The sequence below is a fragment of the Mytilus edulis genome, chromosome 4, assembly GCF_963676685.1.
Source record: "Mytilus edulis chromosome 4, xbMytEdul2.2, whole genome shotgun sequence".
Classification (NCBI taxonomy): domain Eukaryota; kingdom Metazoa; phylum Mollusca; class Bivalvia; order Mytilida; family Mytilidae; genus Mytilus; species Mytilus edulis.
The window spans coordinates 37,368,516-37,391,894 of NC_092347.1; the positions used below are offsets into that span (position 1 = coordinate 37,368,516).

At 32.0% G+C, this 23,379-nt stretch overlaps 1 protein-coding gene across 1 annotated transcript; it reads right to left on the bottom strand.

Annotated features, from left to right (window-relative positions):
- Nucleotides 1-1,392: 1,392 nt before the first annotated feature.
- LOC139519633 (beta-hexosaminidase subunit beta-like) lies at nucleotides 1,393-17,998 on the bottom strand. The gene is made up of 12 exons (XM_071311832.1): nucleotides 17,617-17,998; nucleotides 11,459-11,568; nucleotides 10,338-10,448; nucleotides 9,878-9,979; nucleotides 7,894-8,002; nucleotides 6,241-6,445; nucleotides 5,762-5,848; nucleotides 4,643-4,718; nucleotides 4,104-4,275; nucleotides 3,749-3,839; nucleotides 3,364-3,468; nucleotides 1,393-2,909 (listed from the first exon to the last, which is right to left on the bottom strand). The coding sequence occupies exons 1-12, from the start codon at nucleotides 17,996-17,998 to the stop codon at nucleotides 2,843-2,845; spliced, it is 1,617 nt and encodes a 538-aa protein (XP_071167933.1). The 3' UTR covers nucleotides 1,393-2,842.
- Between the last annotated feature and the right edge of the window lie 5,381 nt (nucleotides 17,999-23,379).

The window sequence follows — 23,379 nt, forward strand, 5'->3', positions numbered from 1 at the left end:
TTCGAGTACCACAAGGTTCAATCTTAGGACATGTCCCTTTTTGTATACATGTTTATATATATTAAACAACCTTCCAGAAGGTCTACGTTCAACAGTAAGACTATTTGCAGAAGAAACTGTTGTCTGTTTAACATTCTTCTCAGACAACGACGGCCATAAACCACAAGAAGATTTGGACAAAGTGACAAAACAGGAAATATTTTAGAAAACAGAGTTTCACCCTGAAAAATGCAGCGTCCTCTCCTCACAGTCGCTAAAACGAAAAATCCTAGGACTTCTAACTCCACATCCATACTCTTGATTATGAAAACATCGACTTAATACCTGGACTACACAATTGCAAATGATCTAGATTAAAGAGAACACCTTAACAACATCACAGGAAAAACTAACCAAATCCTTGGTTTTTTACATCGAAACCTCCACACGAGCTTAACATCCATCAAAAAGCATGCCTATGACATTATAAATAATCAAGACTACAAATGGAAAATCACAAAAAAAAAAACCACATAAATAAAATTGATAACATACAAAGACAAGCTGTACGATATGTAACCAACAGACATAGATGTATATCAAGTATCAGCATTATGATAACGAAATTATGAAGGAAAAGCGTACAAACTAGATGGAAAGAAGCTCGACTCTTCAAAAAAAATAAAATAATAACATTCAGCTTGTGCTATATGCAAGAAAAATATCTACAAATCCAACCATAAGGTTCAGTCGGACAGCACATCATACTTACCAATTGCAGATATTAAGCACTGTCAAGGATTGGAAAACATTTCCCGGATATCGCCACAATAAAATCTCATCGCGTTATTCAAGTCACAACAGACTAAACCTACGACTAGTCAGCACACAAATTTGTTATAAACCAGTTTGTATTTATGTGCAACTTAATACAATAATCATCATGTTGAATCAAAGTAGGAAGTATTTTGAAGAGGAACGAAATTACGATCACAGAACATCTGGACCATGAAAATGAAAATCGGTTTCAACTTCAGCTAAATACAGTTGACACCAATGCATTAACGAAACAATAATATAACGCAACCTTGCACACACGTATTTGCATTACGTTTGTAATTAATCTGTTCCGTAAACCAACCTAGCATCCAACAATTAAAAGTGTCAAACGTAACAATGACTTTTCAGTGTAATCGTAGCTAGTGCCATGTATATGTAACTCTTTCGACCAAATACATTTATAGTTGTCTATTATGTGTTTTTTTTACATCTATGACTTTATTTTCTTTAATTATCAGATGAACGAATGAAAACAACCACATATGACCATGGACGGTTTCGATTTATCTATTACCCATATCTTCCTTTTTAGAGCAAGGAATGCAATAACATACAAATAAATAATACAAACAATTATACAAAACAAAAGCTTTATTTAACGGACAGGTTAAAACATAGACAAAACAGTCTCTACAGAGCTTTTACACAAACATTGACAATACACAAAACAAATACAGGTAAGGCATACAATACACACAAAACATAAATTTGAGCTTGCTTGCATGATACACAGACAAAAGCAATTGGACGAAAAGACTTAAGTGTGTAAAAGAGGGACGAAAGATACCAAAGGGACAGTCCAACTCATAAATCTAAAACAAACTGACAACGCCATGGCTAAAAATGAAAAAGACAAACAGAAAAACAATAGTACACACGACACAACATAGAAAACTAAAGAATAAAGAACACGAACCCCACCAAAAACTAGTACCTGTAATATATATTATGACGGGGTCATCAAATTACAAATGTTGGGAGCGGCTATTTAATTATCTGGGAGGGTTGGAGGCATGGTAGGTAGAATTTTCTCGCATTAATATTCATTTTTTATGCATTGTGAAGAGACTTTTTTGGCAGACAATGCTACACGAATATTTGCTTTTTTCTTTCTCGAATAACTGTTTTCCACATTTTGTATGTTAGATTACTTGTTTTCAATCTGCCTTTGGAAAGTTTTTCGTATCTTACAATTGCAATGTCTGGTATTTAAATTTTCAAAATCCTACTACTCAAAATGATTATCAGATGGTCGTCCTCTTTCTTGCTTTAAAAAAAATCAAATGTACATTTAGTATTTCATATTTTAGTTCAATGCCATCTATTGGACTATATAACATATAATATGTTATTATCCTGGATAAACATGCTCATAAAAATGACTATCATTCAAATGAGATGTTGGATTATTTATCCATAGAAGGCACGTAATTTATCGTATAAATAGAATTGGTCACAATTTTCATTTTTTTTTCATACAAGGAGTATCTGATCCAATGGGTCAACTGTATAGTGATTTTAGTTACAGATATTCCAAAAAGATCATGAGAAAAATAAGTTGAAAAAAATAATTTGAAAAAGTCACCTAATGCAGAATTGCATGAAAGACATGTTATCACTTTGTTTTGACATTGACTGATATTTTCATTTGACCACTCTAACGATTAAGTTCCTATATACAACAATTCAGAACAAAATCTAACCATAAAAACATGTCAGTAAATACTTTTTAATAGTATGCTAGCCTTAAGTATAATTGTATAATTGAGAAATTTTAATTTCAAAATTCAAACATAAAATTTAATCAACATTTCTTATATTAATTGACAATTATGTACAATTACTAGTTATTTAAATCAAAACTGTATAGATAAGAATATATTCCTGAAAGATAAAGAGACACATTACACACAAGAAATAGAAAACACACATTCTAAAATGGAATGTAATTATGTAGCTACCTAAGTATATAATAAATCTTGGATTTATTTGGATATTGAATGGCTGTCATGATATGTAACAATTAAAACTTGGTGTACTCTTCTGGACAGTATCCAGGTCCATTAACAGGTTCAGCAGCAAATCCTCGACTGAAAAAAATAAAAGATATATAATTGATTTGAAAAATGTATTACCTATAACATAAAAGTAACTTTTAAATTTCTTAAAATAAGTGTGAATTCATTAATAAAATAAAATCAGTAACTTATATGAACGTCTAAATAAAATTTACTAAATGAAAATCGAGTAACCAAATAAAGCTCCTCACATAATCAGGTATTTATGCATTTTTGGCTTTAATGTGTTTGGTTTGAGCATTCCTGTTCAAAGTTAAAACAGAAAAGTAGTCGAACATATACAGTACATAAAGTGTGTTTGTGTTAATTAGCGTAATAACATGTAAGAAAAATTAAATATTAACCTGGTTTTTTTTCAGAGTTATATCAGAAATCCAAATTTACAGGCATTTTAAATCATTGTGTTTAATTTTTCAATGTTCCAAACTTTAATAGTTTCGACTATACCTGAAAATTGTATACTAACCTGACCATTCTACATCTATGTTCTTCTAGCCTTGGCGCTGCCTCGGCTGTATTTTTTACTGACATATCACTCCACAGACGTTCTCCTACTGCAGCTGCTCTTGGCCTGTGTAATACATACACAATATTGATGTAATGTATCTTTAAAGAATACATGTAAGCATATGGAATTCAACATTGCATAATACAAAAAGTGTATAAAAATGGCTACTAGTAACTATATAATTTCCAAATAGATAGTCGTTTACTATAGGTCATAGTTTTTACATTTTATGCATGTTTGAACTACATAGATCCTATAATACTTAGAATATGATGACTTCTACTTTGTACTTCTCATGGATTTTTCATTTGAAGTGCAAACATATAAGAAGTATTTCTCTTACCAAAATCGAGCAATCAAGTTGGTGTTGTCAACAAATTCACCCCACATACAAGTTTCACCTCCAATAATTAATTTCTTCTGTGCATCAGTACCTATATGGACAACACAAAAAAACATCATGTACAGTTTTGAGTACTCGTATACAATCCATAACGTCAACAAGAGTGAAAAAATATAAACTGAAATAAATCAAAATATTTACAGAATGTGACCAAAGTTTTAAAAAAAAAGTTAAGAGATAATATAAGAGATTTATGTCTTCATATCAATAAAAATATTTCACAGCAGTTTGTATCCCAATATATTCAGAACGTTTTGAAATGTTTTTAAGTTGCATTATTAATTTTCATAATTACCGTTAAATTGTTGTGGATCACAAGCATAATATTTTCTCCAGTCATCACCATATGATATGTAGTTCAGGTACCAACAAGATGATAGCAATGTTTTATACCCCAACTTAGTTACTTTGGCAAGTTCTTCTACATATCCACCCTTCCAAACTTCAACTACTGTATCTGGTTGTACCTGTATTATAACATTGTATCAAAAAGTAAAATCATAAAATTACTGAACTCTGAGGAAAATTCAAAACGGAGAGTCCTTAATCAAATGGCAAAATCAAAAGCTCAAACACATCAAAAGATGCTTATTTAGCTGATTACAGTAATATTTTCAGAATTATTCATGTCTTCCAATATTGTAATTTCACAGAAGGAATGGTACCAACATTGAAATTCTTATTTACCTGTTCCTGAAGTTTAAGTTTTTAACCTTTTAACTTGTTTGAATGGTACGTGTTCTTTCATATTTCATGCAGCCAATATCCTGCTTATTTTTAATATCCTTTGTGATTAAATGTGAAAATGCTATAAAATATAAAAATATATTTTACCATAGCTCCGTTGTCTATAACTTCTTGCCAAATAAGGTATCCTTTGTTTAATTTTTTACCAATAATATTTAACAAACTGAAATGAGAAAGGGCAGAAAAATCAACACAAAGAAACTTTCAATTAAAATAAGTCTATTAAAAAAATTACATTTATAAAAAGAAAAAGTCTTTTTGTTTTATTCAAAGTACATTTTATTTCCACTGACTACGTCACAATAGGCCTTTTGAAAACAGGATTAGTACCCACTGTTGTTCTTTGAAATAACAAAAGCCTTTTGGTTCCTTGGATGAATAAGCTTTATGCTATGACTTCAATCATACCTGGAAGTTCATAATCTGCCATATGTAAATATTTAGATACTGATATTTTCCATAGGCACACAATTTCAGGTGTATATATTGCTTAAACTATTTAAAATCTAATTGGTTTTTATTATATTCTATTTGTATGGATCATGTTTGGTATCTTCAATGCATTGTTCCATTGCTGGCATACATGTTATTTATCATTCAATTTGGTACACTGAATATAATTACTATTGTAGACAACATAGCTTCCATCAGTATCTGATATAGAGTAAATAATAGTTAAATGTTAAATACATATGATTTTATTTTCATGCAGCATATAAAAGATCTTTCAGTGAATGCAATTACTCCTGCACTGGAAATATCAAATCCTCTGTATGGACAGAATAGTAGAGTCCAGAAAGGCTAAGGATTTCTTTTACAGGAAGTACAGACAAAACTATAACTGACGAACTTCAAGCAGGCTACGGTAAAATAGAAAGCATACGTGTTTCTATGCATTTACGAAATATATAACGGCGAATAGAAAATGATCAAACTGACTGCAATGTGACTAATATAACAACATCATTGCACGTAACCCGTTCTTACTCAAGATCTATGTAGCTATCAAAAATAAGTATTGAGTGAAGTTATCACTTATATTAAGGATTTTGAATGTTAACCATGTATAAATATTTTTTTCTGACAAGCTTTAGATATGTCGAATGGGCATTTTAATATCTGTAAAGAACTATTGACACTTTTCCTCTGTTATTCTTTCTATTTCAAACATGTTTGAAAGGAAGGTGGTCAATTCAGGTTTCTTACCTCTGCATGTAATATTGTTCCAGTTTTGAATAGCTTGTTCCAAAACTCATTTTTGACATGAATGTTTTTATATCTGGGTTGCTCTGCCTAAAAATTAAAAAAAAACATCTCTTTTAACACATCTGAATAAATATGTCCTGTTTATTTTGTGTGATGCACTCAACCCAAAGACTATTTGCCAAAGTCTTCACCTGGTTGCAAGGCATAACATTTCCTTCCCAGGACGTAATTGTTATTGTTTTGGCTAAATTCATATCTACAAAACAAATTAGCTTAGTTCTAATCACATCACTTTAAAATTTAAGCAATTTTCCATATTTCTTATCTTTATTCTATCTGAATAATGACATTTTTGTTTTTAGTTAGGTGTTATTCGTTAATATTCATGTCTGATCTCCTTCAGTTTAACATTTGTAAAACAATAACTGTTCATACCAATTGCAAAGTTATATAACACATTCTCTTATTTATTTTCTTACCAACATCCAAATGAAACTTCATCACCACCAAGATGAATATATTGATCTGGGAATGTGTTTGCTACGTCACCGAAAAATGTTTCCAGAAAAGTATAGGTGGTGTTCTTAGATGGGTCTACTGGTCCATAGCTACCATCAAATACACCTTTACTGTAACATTTCGTCAATAAATCAGGAATACCTTTTCCCCAAGATTGAGTGTGTCCTGTGCAATGAAACAAAAATATACAAAAGGATATCTTTTATGAATTACTGTGATTAAATTTGACATAAATTATACTAAGATACTATTTAGATAGTCAAATACATTAATACTTGAGAAATAAAGAATTAAACAGAACTGTGAGGCGTCCACTCCTTGTCCCTGATAAAATATACAATTATATGGCAAATAATGAATATATATTCGATGAAACATACCTTTTGAATATACCATGATACTTTAAATACAAACAGCTTTTTGTGTTTAAATACGTAACTTAGGGGACAATTCAACAGTGGTTGAGTGATGTACAAATCTCATAAATCCATTGAGAAGTAAAATTAAAAAAATACTGAACTCCGAGAAAAATTCTTAATGAAAAGTCCGTATTCAAATGGCGAAATCAAAACCTCAAACACATCAAAAGAATGGATAACAACTGGCATATTCCTGAATTGGTACAGCCATTTTCTTAAGTAGAAAATGGTGGATTAAACCTGGTTTAATAGCTAGCTAAAACTCTCACTTGAATGACAGTCGCATCAAATTTTAACATATTGAACAACGATGTGTGTACAAATCAAACAGACATAATAGGTAAAAATGTCAAAATAGGGGTACAGCAGTCAACTTGATTTATAATCACTAAAATAAAAGCAAATATGTAACAAGGAAGCACAAAACGGCATATAGCCTAAGCATATTAGCAAAAATTAAAAACAAGAATATAGAAAATATAAATTAGGCTAAAACAAAATCTGAGGAACTTCATAACTGATGTGAAGACAGGGTAAGCGCCTCCTGCTATGTATACATTGATATGCCGCAATTCAAACTGCCACAATAGGGGATATCTATAGAACAGGCAAGTGTTATTTAATCTAAACATCAAAGACAACAAAAACATGTCGCTAGTGGGTCGAGACACAGGTGCATCGTATCGAACAACCAATTCGTGATGGTGTGCAGCAGATCTTCCGTAAAACTCGGATTGAGCAGTTTTTGTGTCAGAAGCACACCACTATTAATTATGTACAGTTTGGTCATGCACGAGCATAACATATTGATATTTGTACATGCCACACGATGGAACTTGGGGTATGTTACTGCTGAGCAATATTAAAAAACTGACGCATGGCGTACCAACTTATAAGCCTGCTATATTTGATGAGTGTTTTGGATAGTTGAAATACCTATTATTGTTTGTCAAAGATTCTATTATAAAATCTTCCAACTGTGTCAGTATAAAAACGTTCAAAATATGGAGAAGACATTTGAGTTCCTTACTGATATCAAGTTCACTAAGTTATCTGTGATGTAATGTATGTTATTGAGTGACAGGGCATCATCAAATTGGCATCAATACATCGGAAAGTGAAAGTAAGGAACTTTGTTTAATATATATTTATCTTTAAAAACAAAAAGTAAACATATAATTCAGTTCTCCTTACCTGGAGTATCAAACTCTGGTATGACACGAATTCCCCTCATTCTCGCAAAACCAATAATGTCCAAAACATTAGAAGCTGTGTATATATGGCCAGCTCCTGGATAAGATCCCTTAAAAATTTGACATAAAAAGAATATATACATACTATAGCTTTAAGTATACTGTACAGAAACCAACTAAACTCTCGAGCGATTTTATTTCATGAGGAGAAAAATAACACAAATATAAATCGTTGCAAAAATGTTAAATTTGGATCTTTCCTTTAGATCTTTCCTTTAGAATTAGCTGCATTAGGTAAATGAAAATAAAGAAAGCAAATCGCCCCGGGGAGTCATGGAAGTGGTCTAGAAGCGACTAAACGCGAAAAAGTATCTTCGAAGATAAGTTGGTTTAACAGTATGTCGATTGCTCAAACACTGAATGTACCGATAAGCCTTAGTTGATTAAATAATAACTTTCAAACTGATCTGCAATGAATTTATAGTAAAGGTAATAAAAAACGAGCATCTACTTCAGTTTAATTTTATTTGTCTGCAAAATTTCATAGCCGGTCAGCATATTTGCCTCTTTTGAATATCAAATAACGTTCTTTTTATAAGTCTGCATATTCTTTTCTATTTGTCGTGGTTATGTTAATGCATTGATTAGTATTTTTATCATTACAAGACAATAACAATCAAAACCAAGGAGTAAACCAAGACTCACAAAATCAAAGGACATTTACATCAACAGTTATAAATAAGAAATAAGAAACAATACAAACTCCACTAAAAACCGGGAGTGAAATCAGGTGGTCCGGAAGGGTAAGCATTTCCTGCACCGTGTAAGGCACCCGTCGTGTTATTTCTTTGTACAGTTCGGTAATGATGGAAGGTTATTATGACTGAGGAAGAATATCAGATATGATTTCTGACACACCTTTGTCATAATGGACGGCGACCGTAAAATTTTGAGTGATGACCTTAATTTGATTGAATCATAGCCCTGTCTTAGCAACTTTTGAGAAAGCAGTATTCCTCGTTCAACAAAATCAACGTACTTTGAGCTAGCTCTAGAGTTACGTATCGATTGAGACACATATACTCCATATGCTTGTGTCGCTGGGATGTTGTTACACAGAAATTGAAAATTGACTATAGGAAAATTAAAATGATCGTGTTTGTCATAAATTTTGGTATTTAACCTACCATCAGTAGTCATTTCGAGAAAAAGGGCTAAATATGAAGGAGATTTATCTGTGTCGGTAGTGTCTTTATTTTCAAGCTCACTTGGATATATTAAATGTAAGTGAACACTGAATCTATTATTATTAAGTGACAGTACATCATCAATATACCGAAAGATGAAATTAAAAGACTGTGCTAATTTCTTTTCTCCTTTCTGTACAAGCCCTTGGATAAATTCTGCTTCATAGTACAAAAACGAATCTGCAAGTAGAGGAGCGCAATTAGTACCCATTGGGATTCCAATAGTCTGTTGGAAGACCAAACCTCCAAAATCAACAAATATGTTGTCAATTAAAAAATCCAGCATGACAGTGATATCTTCTTCGGTGTATTTTTTGCTTGACTCTGTATGATTTTTCACATAGAAAGCTGAATTCCTGCCCAAAACTAGATATTTAAAAAAAACCGTCTAGTGCCCTTTTTGTTAAAGAAACATAAGCTGAAGAGTTCTTTCAGCTTTAAGTTTAGTATGTGAAATAGTGGTATAAAGAGTTGAAAAATCAAAGGTTTTAATGTTGGTACAATGTTTTATTGATTGAGATTGTAAATTCACAAATAACTCTTTTGAATTTTTCAGTAACCACATCTGATTAACACCACTTCTTGAATATGCCGTTTCGGAATATTTCTGAAGTCCTTCTTTAACTGCAGTGAGTATGGCAGTAAGAACTTCAGAAAGGGGTTTAATGAACACTTAGAAGAACTTGCAATATACCTTTCCTTATAAGGATTAAAATACTTTTCGTGTTTTCTAAATACCTTTTGGCTCATTTCAGGAAATGCTGCACTTGTATAAGGAAAAGATGGATCGTCCACAATGTGCCAATGTAATACATTAAACTTGTTCTGCGCCATAGCTTCCTGTTTAATATAAATAATGTATTGTCAGTTCTGAATCTTTATGGTACACAAATCAACAGGGAGATATTCAGGGATATGTGTTCCTTATTGCCAACCATTTGATTTTTTTTTTATTGAAATATTTCTTATATGTATTTTTCTTTTTTTTGGGGGGGGGAAAGTATTTATCTATGTCCACTTTTTGAAACTGAATCCTGTGTCATATCTAGTAATAAAAACACATACACAAAATGACATATCATAATTGAAGCTAAAAAAAATGTCAATTCTTAAATATTTCTAAAAATAAAACCTAATATTATACTTTTTAATTCTTTTAAATATTTGGCCATCGAAATGAGAATATTATTCCACTTACTATATGTTCCTTGATGACGTCAACAGATAAGAAATGTCTCGATGTATCTATCAACATTCCACGATGCTGAAATCTTGGAAAGTCTGTGACAGTTGTTCCATTAATGAAATACTACAGAAAATATATCAATTTTATATTAGTATTTGAAATTAAACATAGACATAAAGAACATTTAAGAAAGAAAAGTGAACCATAGATAAAACCATTATGCTATAAGTAAACATGAAGTACCAATGATTCATTATTATTCGTTGGATACCAATTTTCGTGGATTTCGTGGGTAAAGGTGAACCACGAAATAAAATGTCCAACGAATGACAAATTTCCTATAGGCTTGTACGCAAACTTCGCCAAAACCACGAAATTAAATATCCCCGATCATGTAAGCTCTCCTTCATCCACGAAAGTTGATACCCATGAAAATAAGTTAATCTACAGTATTTCAATTGAATGTACAAAGCAATAAAAATAATAAGAAGATACCAAGTGGACAAACAAAGGTCACACAACGATGAAGGTAGCCATACGGAGAGGCGAAGGGATAAAGTAGATTAAAAACACAGAACAGAAAACAAATTTTATAAAAACTCGAAATTGAAAACAAATGCTCCGGAAGAGCTTAAAGTTTCCATTACATAAATATAAATATAAAGAGGTATGGTATGATTGCCAATGAGACAGCTATTCACCAAATTTCAAAATAAGTAGATTTAAGAAGTTAAATGTTTTTTGGAGGGTTTTCTCATCTACGTCGTTTTCAAATACCGCATACCAACATTTTAAGATATAAATAAGCCTAGCTAAGATCTGTACCTTGTGTATTTATAGATTATCGTTGGTCATCTCAACGAGATTGATTTTCTCGCTTGAGCTGGTACAGCGAAAGTGAGAAAAGCAATCGAGTTGAGATGACCAATGATAATCTGTTTATCGCTAATTAACCTATGAGGACGTTGTCAATTTCATGTCAATTTCATTAGCAACGCCACGTGGCCTCCTTAGTTTCTAGCGATAATTTTTCCATCTCAAGCGAGAAGCATGATATGAAAATTATCACAAAAAAAGATCAAAAGAAAAATGCACAAAATAGCGATAAAAAAGTATATTGACAGGAATCATACCTGAAGACTACGTCTAACTATAATTTGACTAAATGTTTCCAGTCCTCTGAGGGCACCCCATACTTCATTGGCGTTGATAGTAATACCAGATGCACTGACAACGAGATCGTCTAAAATGATAAAATTCATTCTTGATTATATTAAATTGGTTGATTGAAATTCAATGGTACCAAAAAGATACCATGTGTATAAAACTTCTTATGGATACCTCCCGTACTATTTTATGGTTGGATCTATCTGTCTAGTACTGTTGTGATTCATAATATATTGTCACTTACGATCAGACTACAGATCAATGATAAAAGACAATTAAGCTCTGTGTAATTTCTATTTTTCGTTTAAAAAAATCTATGATATTAAATTAATGGGATAAATCACAGATTTTATTAAAACATTGCATACAACCTAGCAACTTTGAGCTATATTAATTACTGAAAATCGACACAAAAGACATTTATTTATTTTCTTTTCTTAAATGCATCCTTCAACATGGATAAATATTTGCGAAACACATGCATCATTAATTTGTCTTTTAAAACCATAAAATCTCTTAAACTGGGGAATAGAATTTTCTTTAAAAATATATGTACATAAAACCTTTGTTGCATACCATCTAGATATATATTTTCAACTACTGGACCTAATGATTGAAATATTTGATTGATTGGGTGATGCACGTTTACTCCCCCAGTGGCAAGTATTTAATGCCTATGCATGATGATGATAATCGGTATCTTTTAATGCCACTTGAAATGATTACATTTTGATATGACGTTAGAAATTTTTATATCTAAAAATAGACATATATTGAGCTATCGGATTAACGTTCCCATTTGACGCCGTGCACGAAGTTGACGGCAACTGTAAAATGCGCTTTTAAAAGATGTTTTATGCAACTTTGTTAAAAATATCTTTTAAACAGGAAGGATTTTTTTAAAATCTACGTTGTAAAAAAAGAGGAGTATAATGAATGTTTACGTTTAAAAAAATGTAATAAACAAAGTGTCCAGTGTTTTTGTTACGCTTACGTTTTCTTGGGGAAAATGCCGACGTCGTAAATGAGGCCCCTCATGGGGGGGTCCTAGTAATCACATAATCACCATTTTTTTGCCAATATAATCACATAATCATTAAATATTTGCTTATCTTTAGTAATCAAATAATCATAAACTAAAAATACAGTCCTAGGTAATCAAATAATCATGAAATATTTGGCTTAATAATCAAATAATCATTAAAAAAATGGCCAAGTAATCACATAATCAAAAACCCCATGAGGGCCCTCGTAAATGATTTCAGTTATTTGAAGACGTTGCGTTTGTGGACTCATATTTATGCACGCCGTCAATTGCGTTCGGACGTGGCTGCGTATTTATACATCCCGCACAACCAATCTGATGCTCCTTGTTTTTTACTATCAACCTTTTAAAGAACTACATGAGCCACATTTCTTTGAGCTGTGCTTAGCTTTGCAGGATACTCAAATCAGCTTCATCTATTAACAACTAAAATATACCAAAAGATGATTTTCGTAGTGACATTTCAGTCGTGCCTGAGAATATATATTCAATCATTCTGAGGGTTAAAATCTCATAAACATGTTTAACCCCGCCGCAATTTTGCGTCCGTCCCAAGTCAGGAGCCTCTGGCCTTTGTTAGTCTTGTATGATTTTTAGCTCACCTGACCTGAAAGGTCAAGTGAGCTTTTCTCATCACTTGGCGTCCGTCGTCCGTCGTCGTCCGGCGTCCGTAAACTTTTACAAAAATCTTCTCCTCTAAAACTACTGGACCAAATTTAACCGAACTTTGCCACAATCAGCATTGGGGTATCTAGTTTTAAAAAAATGTGTGACATTACCCGGCCAACCAACAAAGATGGCCGACATGGCTAAAAATAGAACATAGGGGTAAAATGTAGATTTTGGCTTATAACTCTGAAACCAAAGCATTTAGAGCAAATCTGACATGGGGTAAAATGGTCTATTAAGTAAAGGTCAATTTTTAACAATTTTCATAATTTTTTGTCAATTTTTGTCAATTTTTAGAAAATATAATCCACTGTTATTACTGGGCCAAGTTCATTATAGATAGAGATAATTGTAGCAACAAGAATGTTCAGTAAAGAAAGATCTAAAAACACATCACGATCACCAAAACACAATTTTGTCATGAATTTATCTGTGTCCATTTTTTAATATGCACATAGACCAAGGTGAGCGACACAGGCTCTTGATAGCCTCTACTTAATTTTAGTTTCTTGTGTATAATTCGGAGTTTAGTATGACGTTCATTATCACTGTACTAGGAGGGGGGGGCAAGGGGTTTAACTGTTATGCTGTTATGGGGCAATTTAATTCTTTGTTATCTGTTATTTTGAAAATATATTTGCTGTTAGCTGTTATTGTCTTATTCTTTGTTAGCTGTTATTGGGCTATTGGTTTTTTTGTTATCTGTTATTGTGATAATGTATTTGCTGTTAACTGTTATTGAAAATTGGAATGTTAGCATTTTTTTTTGACAGCCAATATTCGGTAGAAATTGAAGATCATTGGACATTGGGGTCTACCACTACTAATATGTTTGTCCCGTATTCAGAGAAGGATTCCATTAACATTTACCCATCACAGAAGTGAGGTCCAGGACAATTCAAGTATATCTTATGATTATCCTTTGTAATAAATTCCATTTTTTTTTATGAATATGTATTTAGAATTATCTTAATTTTTTGTATGAGAATAATGTTCCTTGTTTCCCGTACGAACATATTAAATTAAAAATAATTCTTAATATGACAAAAAGGAAAACATATGGCCAGGAATATCTGACAAGGATCTCAATTAAGGACTAGCCTAAAGTCCTAACAACCAGTTAACCTTTTATATAATATGGTACATAGACTCAGCTCTGATTCTTTTCAAAGCAGAACCAAATGCATTGTACAATGAAAGTTCCAACCATGTACTTGGGTCCGAAGCTGCACATAACTCATTACAAACAAAGATTTCTTTTGTTTCAAGCCATTGTTTCCCTACTAAACTATGTATTCTACTTACTAGTACACTTGGTACAATCAAAAACCTCAGCTAATAAAAAATTGTTCAAATAAGGCTTTTGAAAATAGTGGAATAAATTGATTTTGGAGTGTCAAAATTCGTTCGAAGTACTTGATAAATTGCATGCTTATAATTGGTGCTTTTGATTTTGCTACCCTATATACCACTTTGCCTCATAGTCTTATTTAGAAAAATTCACACACCTCATTAAATGGTCATTTAAAAAAAGTCGGAATATTCAAACTCTTTTAGGTCATTTTTTTATTAGCAACAAAGGGAGCTTCAGTCAATATATATATAAACAATACACCAACGTTTCATGAGAATTGCTGAAAGCATTTTTGAGTTATTTTTGAAAACTAGAAAATACCACCTTTTTCTAAATGAATAAAATCCCTTAACTCAATAACATAAAACCTAAAATTAATAAAAATCGAAAGGGAGTTTATAACAATAGATATAAACATTTCAGCAAAGTTTCATGAGAACTGCTGAAAACATTTTTGTGTTAATGTCTGAAAACTGGAAAATACCCCCTTTTTAATAAATAAAACCAGTTAACTCGGAAACGTAAAATCTAAAATTTATAAAAATTGAAAGTGACCTCATGTTAATAGATATAAACAATTCACCAAAATTCCTTGCTTTGTGAAAGCATTTTTGACATATTATCAGAAAACTGAAAAAAAACCACCAATTTTATTGAATAAAAACCCATTACCCAGAAACTTAAAATCTAAAATTTATAAAAAGAAAAAAAAAAAAAAAAGAAAAAAAAAGGGGAGCTCACGTCAATAGATATAAACAATTTCCCAAAGTTTAATGCAATCTGGTTAAAGAGTTTTTTAGTTAATACCGACATGTTGACGACAGACGGACAACAGTATACCACAATACGTTCCGTAAACGAGCGTATAAAAAAATATTATAATATATTAAGTAGTATAAATTTAAACACATTCTAGATACATAAATTAATACTAAAAACATAGTCATAGAAAATGGAATGCATTACAAAGGATTATATCGGTAATAAGAAATACTGATTTGTCAAAGACTGAATTATTTTAATATTTCATTTACTGTTATCTGTTTTTGTCCATTTTAATTCCTTGTTATCTGTTATGAGCCAAATCAATTTGCTGTTTTGCTGTTATTGGGACCCCCCTTGCCCCCCCTCTACTAGTATACAGATTTTTTAAGGGGACGCCTGCAGGACGCCTACGGGTACGGGAGTTTCTCGCTACAGTGAAGACCCATTGGTGGCTTTCGGCTGTTGTCTGCTCTATGGTCGGGTTGTTGTCGCTTTGACACATTCCCCATTTCCTTTCTCAATTTTATGAGTATATAACTTCCAACACGCTGAACGTATATCTTTGAGTTGATACGATATTCCAGAGCATGTATTCCAGATTTTCGTATCTTAATTTCTTTGAAAGTGTTGATGCTTACAGGAAAGTAATTAAAACACAAAGTGGTAAAATCGAACCCGTCCTTTCGAAAGTTTACCGATGCCATCACGAGTTCGTTGACTATTGAAACATAATTGTCAGAGATGACCACGGTTATGCTCCAGTACTTTTAACCACAATGCTGCCATCTTTTCCAAATTGTGACATTGCCATGCAGATTAGACTTATCACCACATCTGTACTTATAAAATGTTTCATGCGTAACACCACGGGTGTCACATGTCTATCAGAATCATATCAAGGCATTTGTACTTACAAAAAAATGTATTATGAGTAACACCACGGGTGTCACATCTAAGTTGTTACCTAAATTCAGATCCAACGTCAGTTTTTTGGTTAATGTTAGTGCATGTATATGTCTTTCTTTATCTTAGTGTTTTGAAGTCATGTCATCGTTTTCCATTACTTTGCAATGGGAAAACGTTCTCAGTTCTATTTCTCCGTCTTACTACACGTACTATGATGAGTTTGGTGTCCCTTCTGTTATCTTCTGTCTCTTCTCAATACCATGCTAATGTAGAGAAATTTCAATTGACACACAGCTTCTGTTCATGCACAATTACTTTCAAAGTAGCTGTCGGAGGATCGGAACGATCCGTTTTTGGACGATTAATGCATTGAAATTGGGGCATACGGTTGGAACCCCTTTTTTATTCTGGGTTGGGAACCCCCTTTTAAAAATGACTCGATCTGCTCCTGCTATATTACTTTATTTGTTCTATTTCAGTACCATAATTTCAAAGTGCTGGATTTGTTGAAAGTAATATTTGTTTACGTTTATTAATGTGTTTTATGAGGCAAAACTGATAAACTGTTTTGTAGCAATATGGTACTTTTTAAGTTGTTATACACCTTCTGAGTTCCGAAAAAATATTCTATCAAATTATAGACAAAAAAAGAAGTACTATGTATATATTTATTGTGCGTTCATAACTTCACTACGAATGTAAAAAACCAAAACTTGTAGTACGAAAATTATGGAACTTAAATACTAGACATGCTAAAAGTACACTAGTTTGAAAGTGCTACTACATGCACATTCCCATACATTATTTAGGCTCATTTTGAGTACTTTAAAGTAATAGTACTAGAAAACTGCACGTTCAAAACTAGTTGTGTTTTTCACGCTAAACTGGTTGTATGTTGTAGTCATCCTTGTTGTTTCAGGTATTGGTCGATTGGTCAATAGTATTTTCTTATCGTGAGTGGGAAAACAATTCCGCCGAAATTTAGAACAAGTTTAGATACTGAATAACATATATAATTAAACTGATATAAACTAACCCCAAGAAGAAAGACATTGCTATTCATAAAAATAACCACTTCAAGTTTACATTAATCCTTCAATTATAACCACAGGTGCTTGGGGAAATAATTTTAAAAATCCTAAATTCTTTCGTATTTTAACGTATTCTTGCAATTATCTTTACGATTTAACCATAAAACTACATTTTTTTTTAAAGTATTCTTGCAATTATCTTCACACTTTAACCATAATTCTACAATTTTTTGTTACCGATGTCCCTCTATTCATAATAATTAAGGATAGTTATTATGTACAAACAGGAAAACCGATGTCGAAGTTCCTTATGTTTACATATATATATATTAGATGCATACATTTTGTACTTACAAGATTCGTCCGATTCCAAACTTGGAAATTTGGCACATTCCGACTTCACTTTTACGGATGCACTGGTCAACGCGTTTCCGTTGTGTGACCCATGATAGGGTTGAAATTTAAGAGTTGTGCCGAAAATTATTTGCTTATATCTATCAAACGCTGAGGTAAGGATGTCACAGGTTTCGCCAGTCGCTTCAAATCTAAAACTTGATGGTTCTATCTGATACACGTTGCCTGTAGGTGTATATTTCTGTGGCATTGGCCATGGTGCTCCTATTGTTGGATTAATAGTCGCATGCAGATTTCTTGAAGAACATATCACGAATTTTACTAGCAGGAAGAAAACACCGGTGTTTACGTTCGACACCATTTTGTGTGTACGATAAGACATCACATGATATTTTACCTATTATCATGTGAAGAAAATCGATTACCGTATTTATTCTATATAGTCAACATTGCAATATAATATAATAATAGTTTACATATTCATATATGATATTGATAACAGTATGTATTAAACTATAAATATTCTAACTTATAATTGTTCACCAAAAATCTGAAAAAGGATATCGCCTGGCCAATAAAACATTGTATCTTGATCGAACCAGTTCGAGGTTGCGAATATTCCCTTTTTGGGGGGGCTATTACTACACATCTTTTTACTGAACACTTTATTTCTCTTATGGAGTCATAAAATCTGATTCGATATGTGAAGAAAATGTTTTCTAAAATGTGGGTATTGTGGTAAAAATAGATGTGAAGCATATTATTTTAATATATTGTGTTTAACATTTTAATTTATTGTGCCGTATATTAAAAAATAAAGGGTTTATCATTTTGATATTTTGTGCTTCACATTACAATTTATGTTTATACAGTGTAAAATGCTGTTTTAATATGATTTACTACATCATAAATTATTTGACTTTTATTCATTGTTTATAGATAAAACTATTTCTTCATCTCAGTTATTATGTTTAAACCCTGACGTTTTTTCTAATGATTACACATAATCCCTGAAAATTTAAGTGATTATATATAATCCCTAAACTAGCCAGTGATTCTACATAATCCCTGAAATACATGCATGATCACTGATTATACAAATTCACTGTAACGTATAGATGATGTTCTTTCACTAAATTATTCAAAATTTAGTGACTGTGTTGAACGCATCTATCCCATTGAACAATTTAAGAGATAAAGGATACAACAGATACAGTTAAGTCGGCATCATATCTTGACTTAATCTATAAATTGACAATTAGGGTCGGTTGAAAACAGAACTTTACGACAAAAGAGATGATTTCAGCTTTCCAATTGTGAACTTTCCATTTCTAAGTAACAACATTCCAGCAGCATCTGTATACGGGTATTGATACTGCACTCGTTCTATTTGAGCAGTCAAAATGCGTTTCAACCGTATATTTCTATGTCATATACAGTCACTGACCATGATATCACTTTTTCTCATGAATATTTTTATAGAAGTTGCTGAAATCATGATTAATTATTCATACGACTTATTCAACCTGTTCTTGTTTTCAATGTATACAACGACTCAAACTTATTTCTTATGCAATTTTTAGAAGAAGAAAAAACATATTCCACTTGTTAAATTTTTTTGGTTACATATATATCATTATGTTTTATGCTTATTGATTCTCAAACAAATTTGTTCATCATCGATTACTGTTTCAACAGGTAATGTCCGTTTCATTGTGCTGTACATTTCTCCGCCTGCATAATATGAGGCCTTTTTATAAAAGGGGAAGTTCCCAATATTTCAATCAAATAATAACATTAACGCATTAAAAAACAATTGAAAATATTTTTTTAGATTGAAGTATAAAGACAATAATAGTGTATTGACTTGACATATCAACGATATAAGGTTCGGCCCGAAACGGGGAAATAGCTCGGCACAGCCTCGCATTTCCCCGTTTCTAAGCCTCATCCTTATATCGTTGATATGTCAAGTCAACGCACTATTCTTGTCTATTTATCCTGCAATTGGGTGACAGCCCTACAGATATCGCTGTATCTGTATACTATACTTATAGATTATCGTTGGTCATCTCAACGAGATTGATTTTCTCGCTTGAGCTGGTACAGCGAAAGTGAGAAAAGCAATCGAGTTGAGATGACCAATGATAATCTGTTTATCGCTATTTTACCTATGAGGACGTTGTCAATTTCATGTCAATTTCGTTAGCAACGCCACGTGGCCTCCTTAGTTTCTAGCGATAATTTTTCCATCTCAAGCGAGAAGCATGATATGAAAATTATCACAAAAAAAGATCAAAAGAAAAATGCACAAAATAGCGATAATATACAGATATCGCTAAAAGCTCCGCCCACTGTCGGACTGAGTATTGTATGAACCTGCGTTACCTCAGAAAGTGTATTGCAGTGGCATTCTAATGACGTATCAATTGCGAATTAACGATTACTTTTATAATGGATATATATACTTTATAGTACAGCCCGAAGAATGCCCTCAGATTTGAGGGAATCTCAAATTTCACAACTGATTACCCTCACAGTTTGAAGTCCTTGTAATTTATGTATCACTCTTCCCAATAAACTGACCACTGATGTTACACATAGATTATCTGATAAGAAAGTCAACATTTTGGCATTTTCTGTCCTTTCTTGAAAAATAAACATGTCTACTACATCTAACATTATCTATGTGTGTATTTTTATCAATCATGTTCAAATACGTTTAAAGGAATCAATATAAAATAAAGTTATGAATATTTTTTTTATTAATTTTCATTTTTTTTTTAATGTTGAATAGATTGAAATTGTTGTCATTTTGTTAAGAAATAAATATTCTTTTTAATTTTCACATTTTTTTGATAAATTTAATTTAATGATAAAATAAAATCTCCCTAATATTTAAACCTTTTTTTTTATAAAATATTCATAAAGCAAAGACAACTTTTTTTACGCCTGATTAAAGGAAAGTCTTATGGTATTTCTTTGTCAGTCCGTCTTTAACATGTCAGACACCTAGTATTTGGAGAAAAAAATGCTTTCATCAGTTCTCATGAAACTTTGGTGAATTGTTTATATCTATTTATTTAAGCTCATTTTCGCTATATAAATTTTAGATCTCACATTTCCGGGAATGTTATGAGGATTTAGTAATGAAAAGGAGTGATTTTCTAGTTTTCAGACAATAACCTTAAAGTGCTTTGACCATTTTTCGTGCAACTTTGTTGACTTATTTATATCTATTAAGATACCCCGGGTCCCCCCCCTTTTTTTTCATAAATTTCTGGTATGACATTGAGAAGTTATTGATGTGTATACTTGAAAAACTGTTAAAAAGGCGTATCATGCGCTCTAGATCATTGCGCAGTTGTTTATAATTATTATGTCCCTCCTACAATAGTAGAGGGGCCTTTATGTTTAAACTCTGGTTGTAGCGTCCGTTTGTCGGTTTATTTTTCCGTCCTTATGTCTGTCCCGCTTCAGGTTAAAGTTTTTAGTCAAGGTAGTTATTGATGAAGTTGGAATCCGATCAACTTGAAACTTAGTACACATGTTCCCTATGATATGATCTTTCTAATTTAAATGCCAAATTACCATTTTTTTCCAATTTCACTGAACATAGAAAATGATAGTGCGAGTGGTACATGCGTGTACTGTGGACACATTCTTGTTGTGCTTATTTTTCATTTTTAAAACATCTTCAAGTGCTGGATTTTCCCCCTGTGTTGAAGACCCATGGGTGGCCATTGTCGGTTTTCTGCTCTGTTGTCGGGTTGTTGTCTCTTTGACACATTCCCCATTTCCATTCTCAATTATATTTGAACTTATTTTCTCTTATTTTAAGCGTTTGATCTCACTCATTTCAATGCAATACTATAACAATAAAAGTGGTTTATAAACATATTGCCGGGCAGCCCCTCTATTCAGTGGAAAATAAAAAGGGGTGTGTGTCTACTCCACATTTGCATGTGAACAGAATTAGGTAATATTTCAGCCTAAAAATGACGAATATATGGATTGGTCCTGAACCTGATTGATTTCAATATATTTATTTGAGTACACTGACTGCCTTAGAGGGGCCTGTTCCGGTCAAGCAGACTTCAGTGATTCCCTATTTTATCAATCAAATTTCTCACAGAAAAGGGGGGGGGGGGCTTGGCTCCCCCTCTAAATCAGCCTCTGGAGTATCCCCATAAGTGAAACCAAATTCGAACCATTCTAAGTATTATAAGAAAGGAAACATATAGCTAAGGAATACCTGATGAGGAAAGGTGACCGTAACCGAAACACCTCCTTTAGTATTAGAAACACAGACCAGATTTTGATTTTTATTCTAAATATACACACACAATAAAATCTTTACTACAAGCTTGCAAGTGGAACTTCAAAAAAAAAAATCAAAATAAATGCTATAAAAAGTATTCCATAAAAACCTTTTCTAACAACACAAGAAAATATGTATCCTTCACTGAATATACCAGCTTTAAATATATGCACATGAAAAATGAAATTAATTACGAAGGACTATTATACGATAGACTGGATTGGTCCTGGACCCTATTGATATTTTAAATATAATATTAAAACATATCAAATTTGATAAATTTAAAATATTTATCATAGCATTTCCAAATTTGCTGCAGAAATCATAATGAAAAATTAAATTTGAATATTATTTAAATGAATTTTTAAAGTAAAATTGTTTTCATTCAAAATACCTTGCCTATGAGAATATTGTGTAGACAAGAATATAAAATGTATTTAGTGTAGAGGATATGGAAATCAAATAATCTTGACCAGCTAACCATCTGTGTTCATTTGATAATACCAATGGACACCAACTGTGAATGAAGCACTTAACCTAATCATTTAATTGCTTGTATAAACAATCAATTACATGGTTTCAATGTTGAATATCAGGGAAAATCCGGGCTGTTCTCTAAAGTATATATATACGTTCTGTTTGTTTTCAAACATTTCTTTAGAGCAATTATCTGATAACATACATACATGAACATTAGTCTTTTTTACGATGACAACTATCGATTCCAAAACTTGAATGTGTATGATTGTGTAACAAAAATAACAAGATTTCAATATTTTATTTGAACACTCAGACAAAGATACATGTGTAACATGAGGTCATACACAATAGCATTATATAAACATGACGAATGAATTGTGGTATCAATGATATAGATATAGCATAAAGATATATATATAACAATAAGGGAGCTACCATTTGATTTTTATGGGGGGGGGGGGGGGGGGGGGGGGTCTAGGATGAAATTTGAAAAAAATAGGCAGGACAGGAGTTTTGAGTAAAAAAAAAGGCAGGATGAGCAACATGGTAAAAAAAAAAGGCAGGATGACAATTTGTGTAAAAAAAGTCAGGATAAACTAGTAAAAAAAAAAGACAGGACCGAATTGAGTAAAAAATAGTATGAAATTCAAAACAGTGTAGCTGTGGCCATTGATTGACCCATCAAAATCATCCATTGACTGGGACAATTTACGTGAACGTTTGTCTGTAACAACCACTGTTCATGACGTACCTACGATAGACATTTAAACCGTGGGGTCAACAAAGGTTTCTTAACGCCTTTAATTATAAAATAATTCGAAAAATTAATCAGGAATAACCTTTGTGTTTTGATTTATATAATTGATATAAATCAAAATATCGTGTTATTTCTGATTAATTTTTCGAATCACTTTATTTAGGTGTTGAGAACCTTTGGTGACCCCATAGTTTAAATGTCTTTA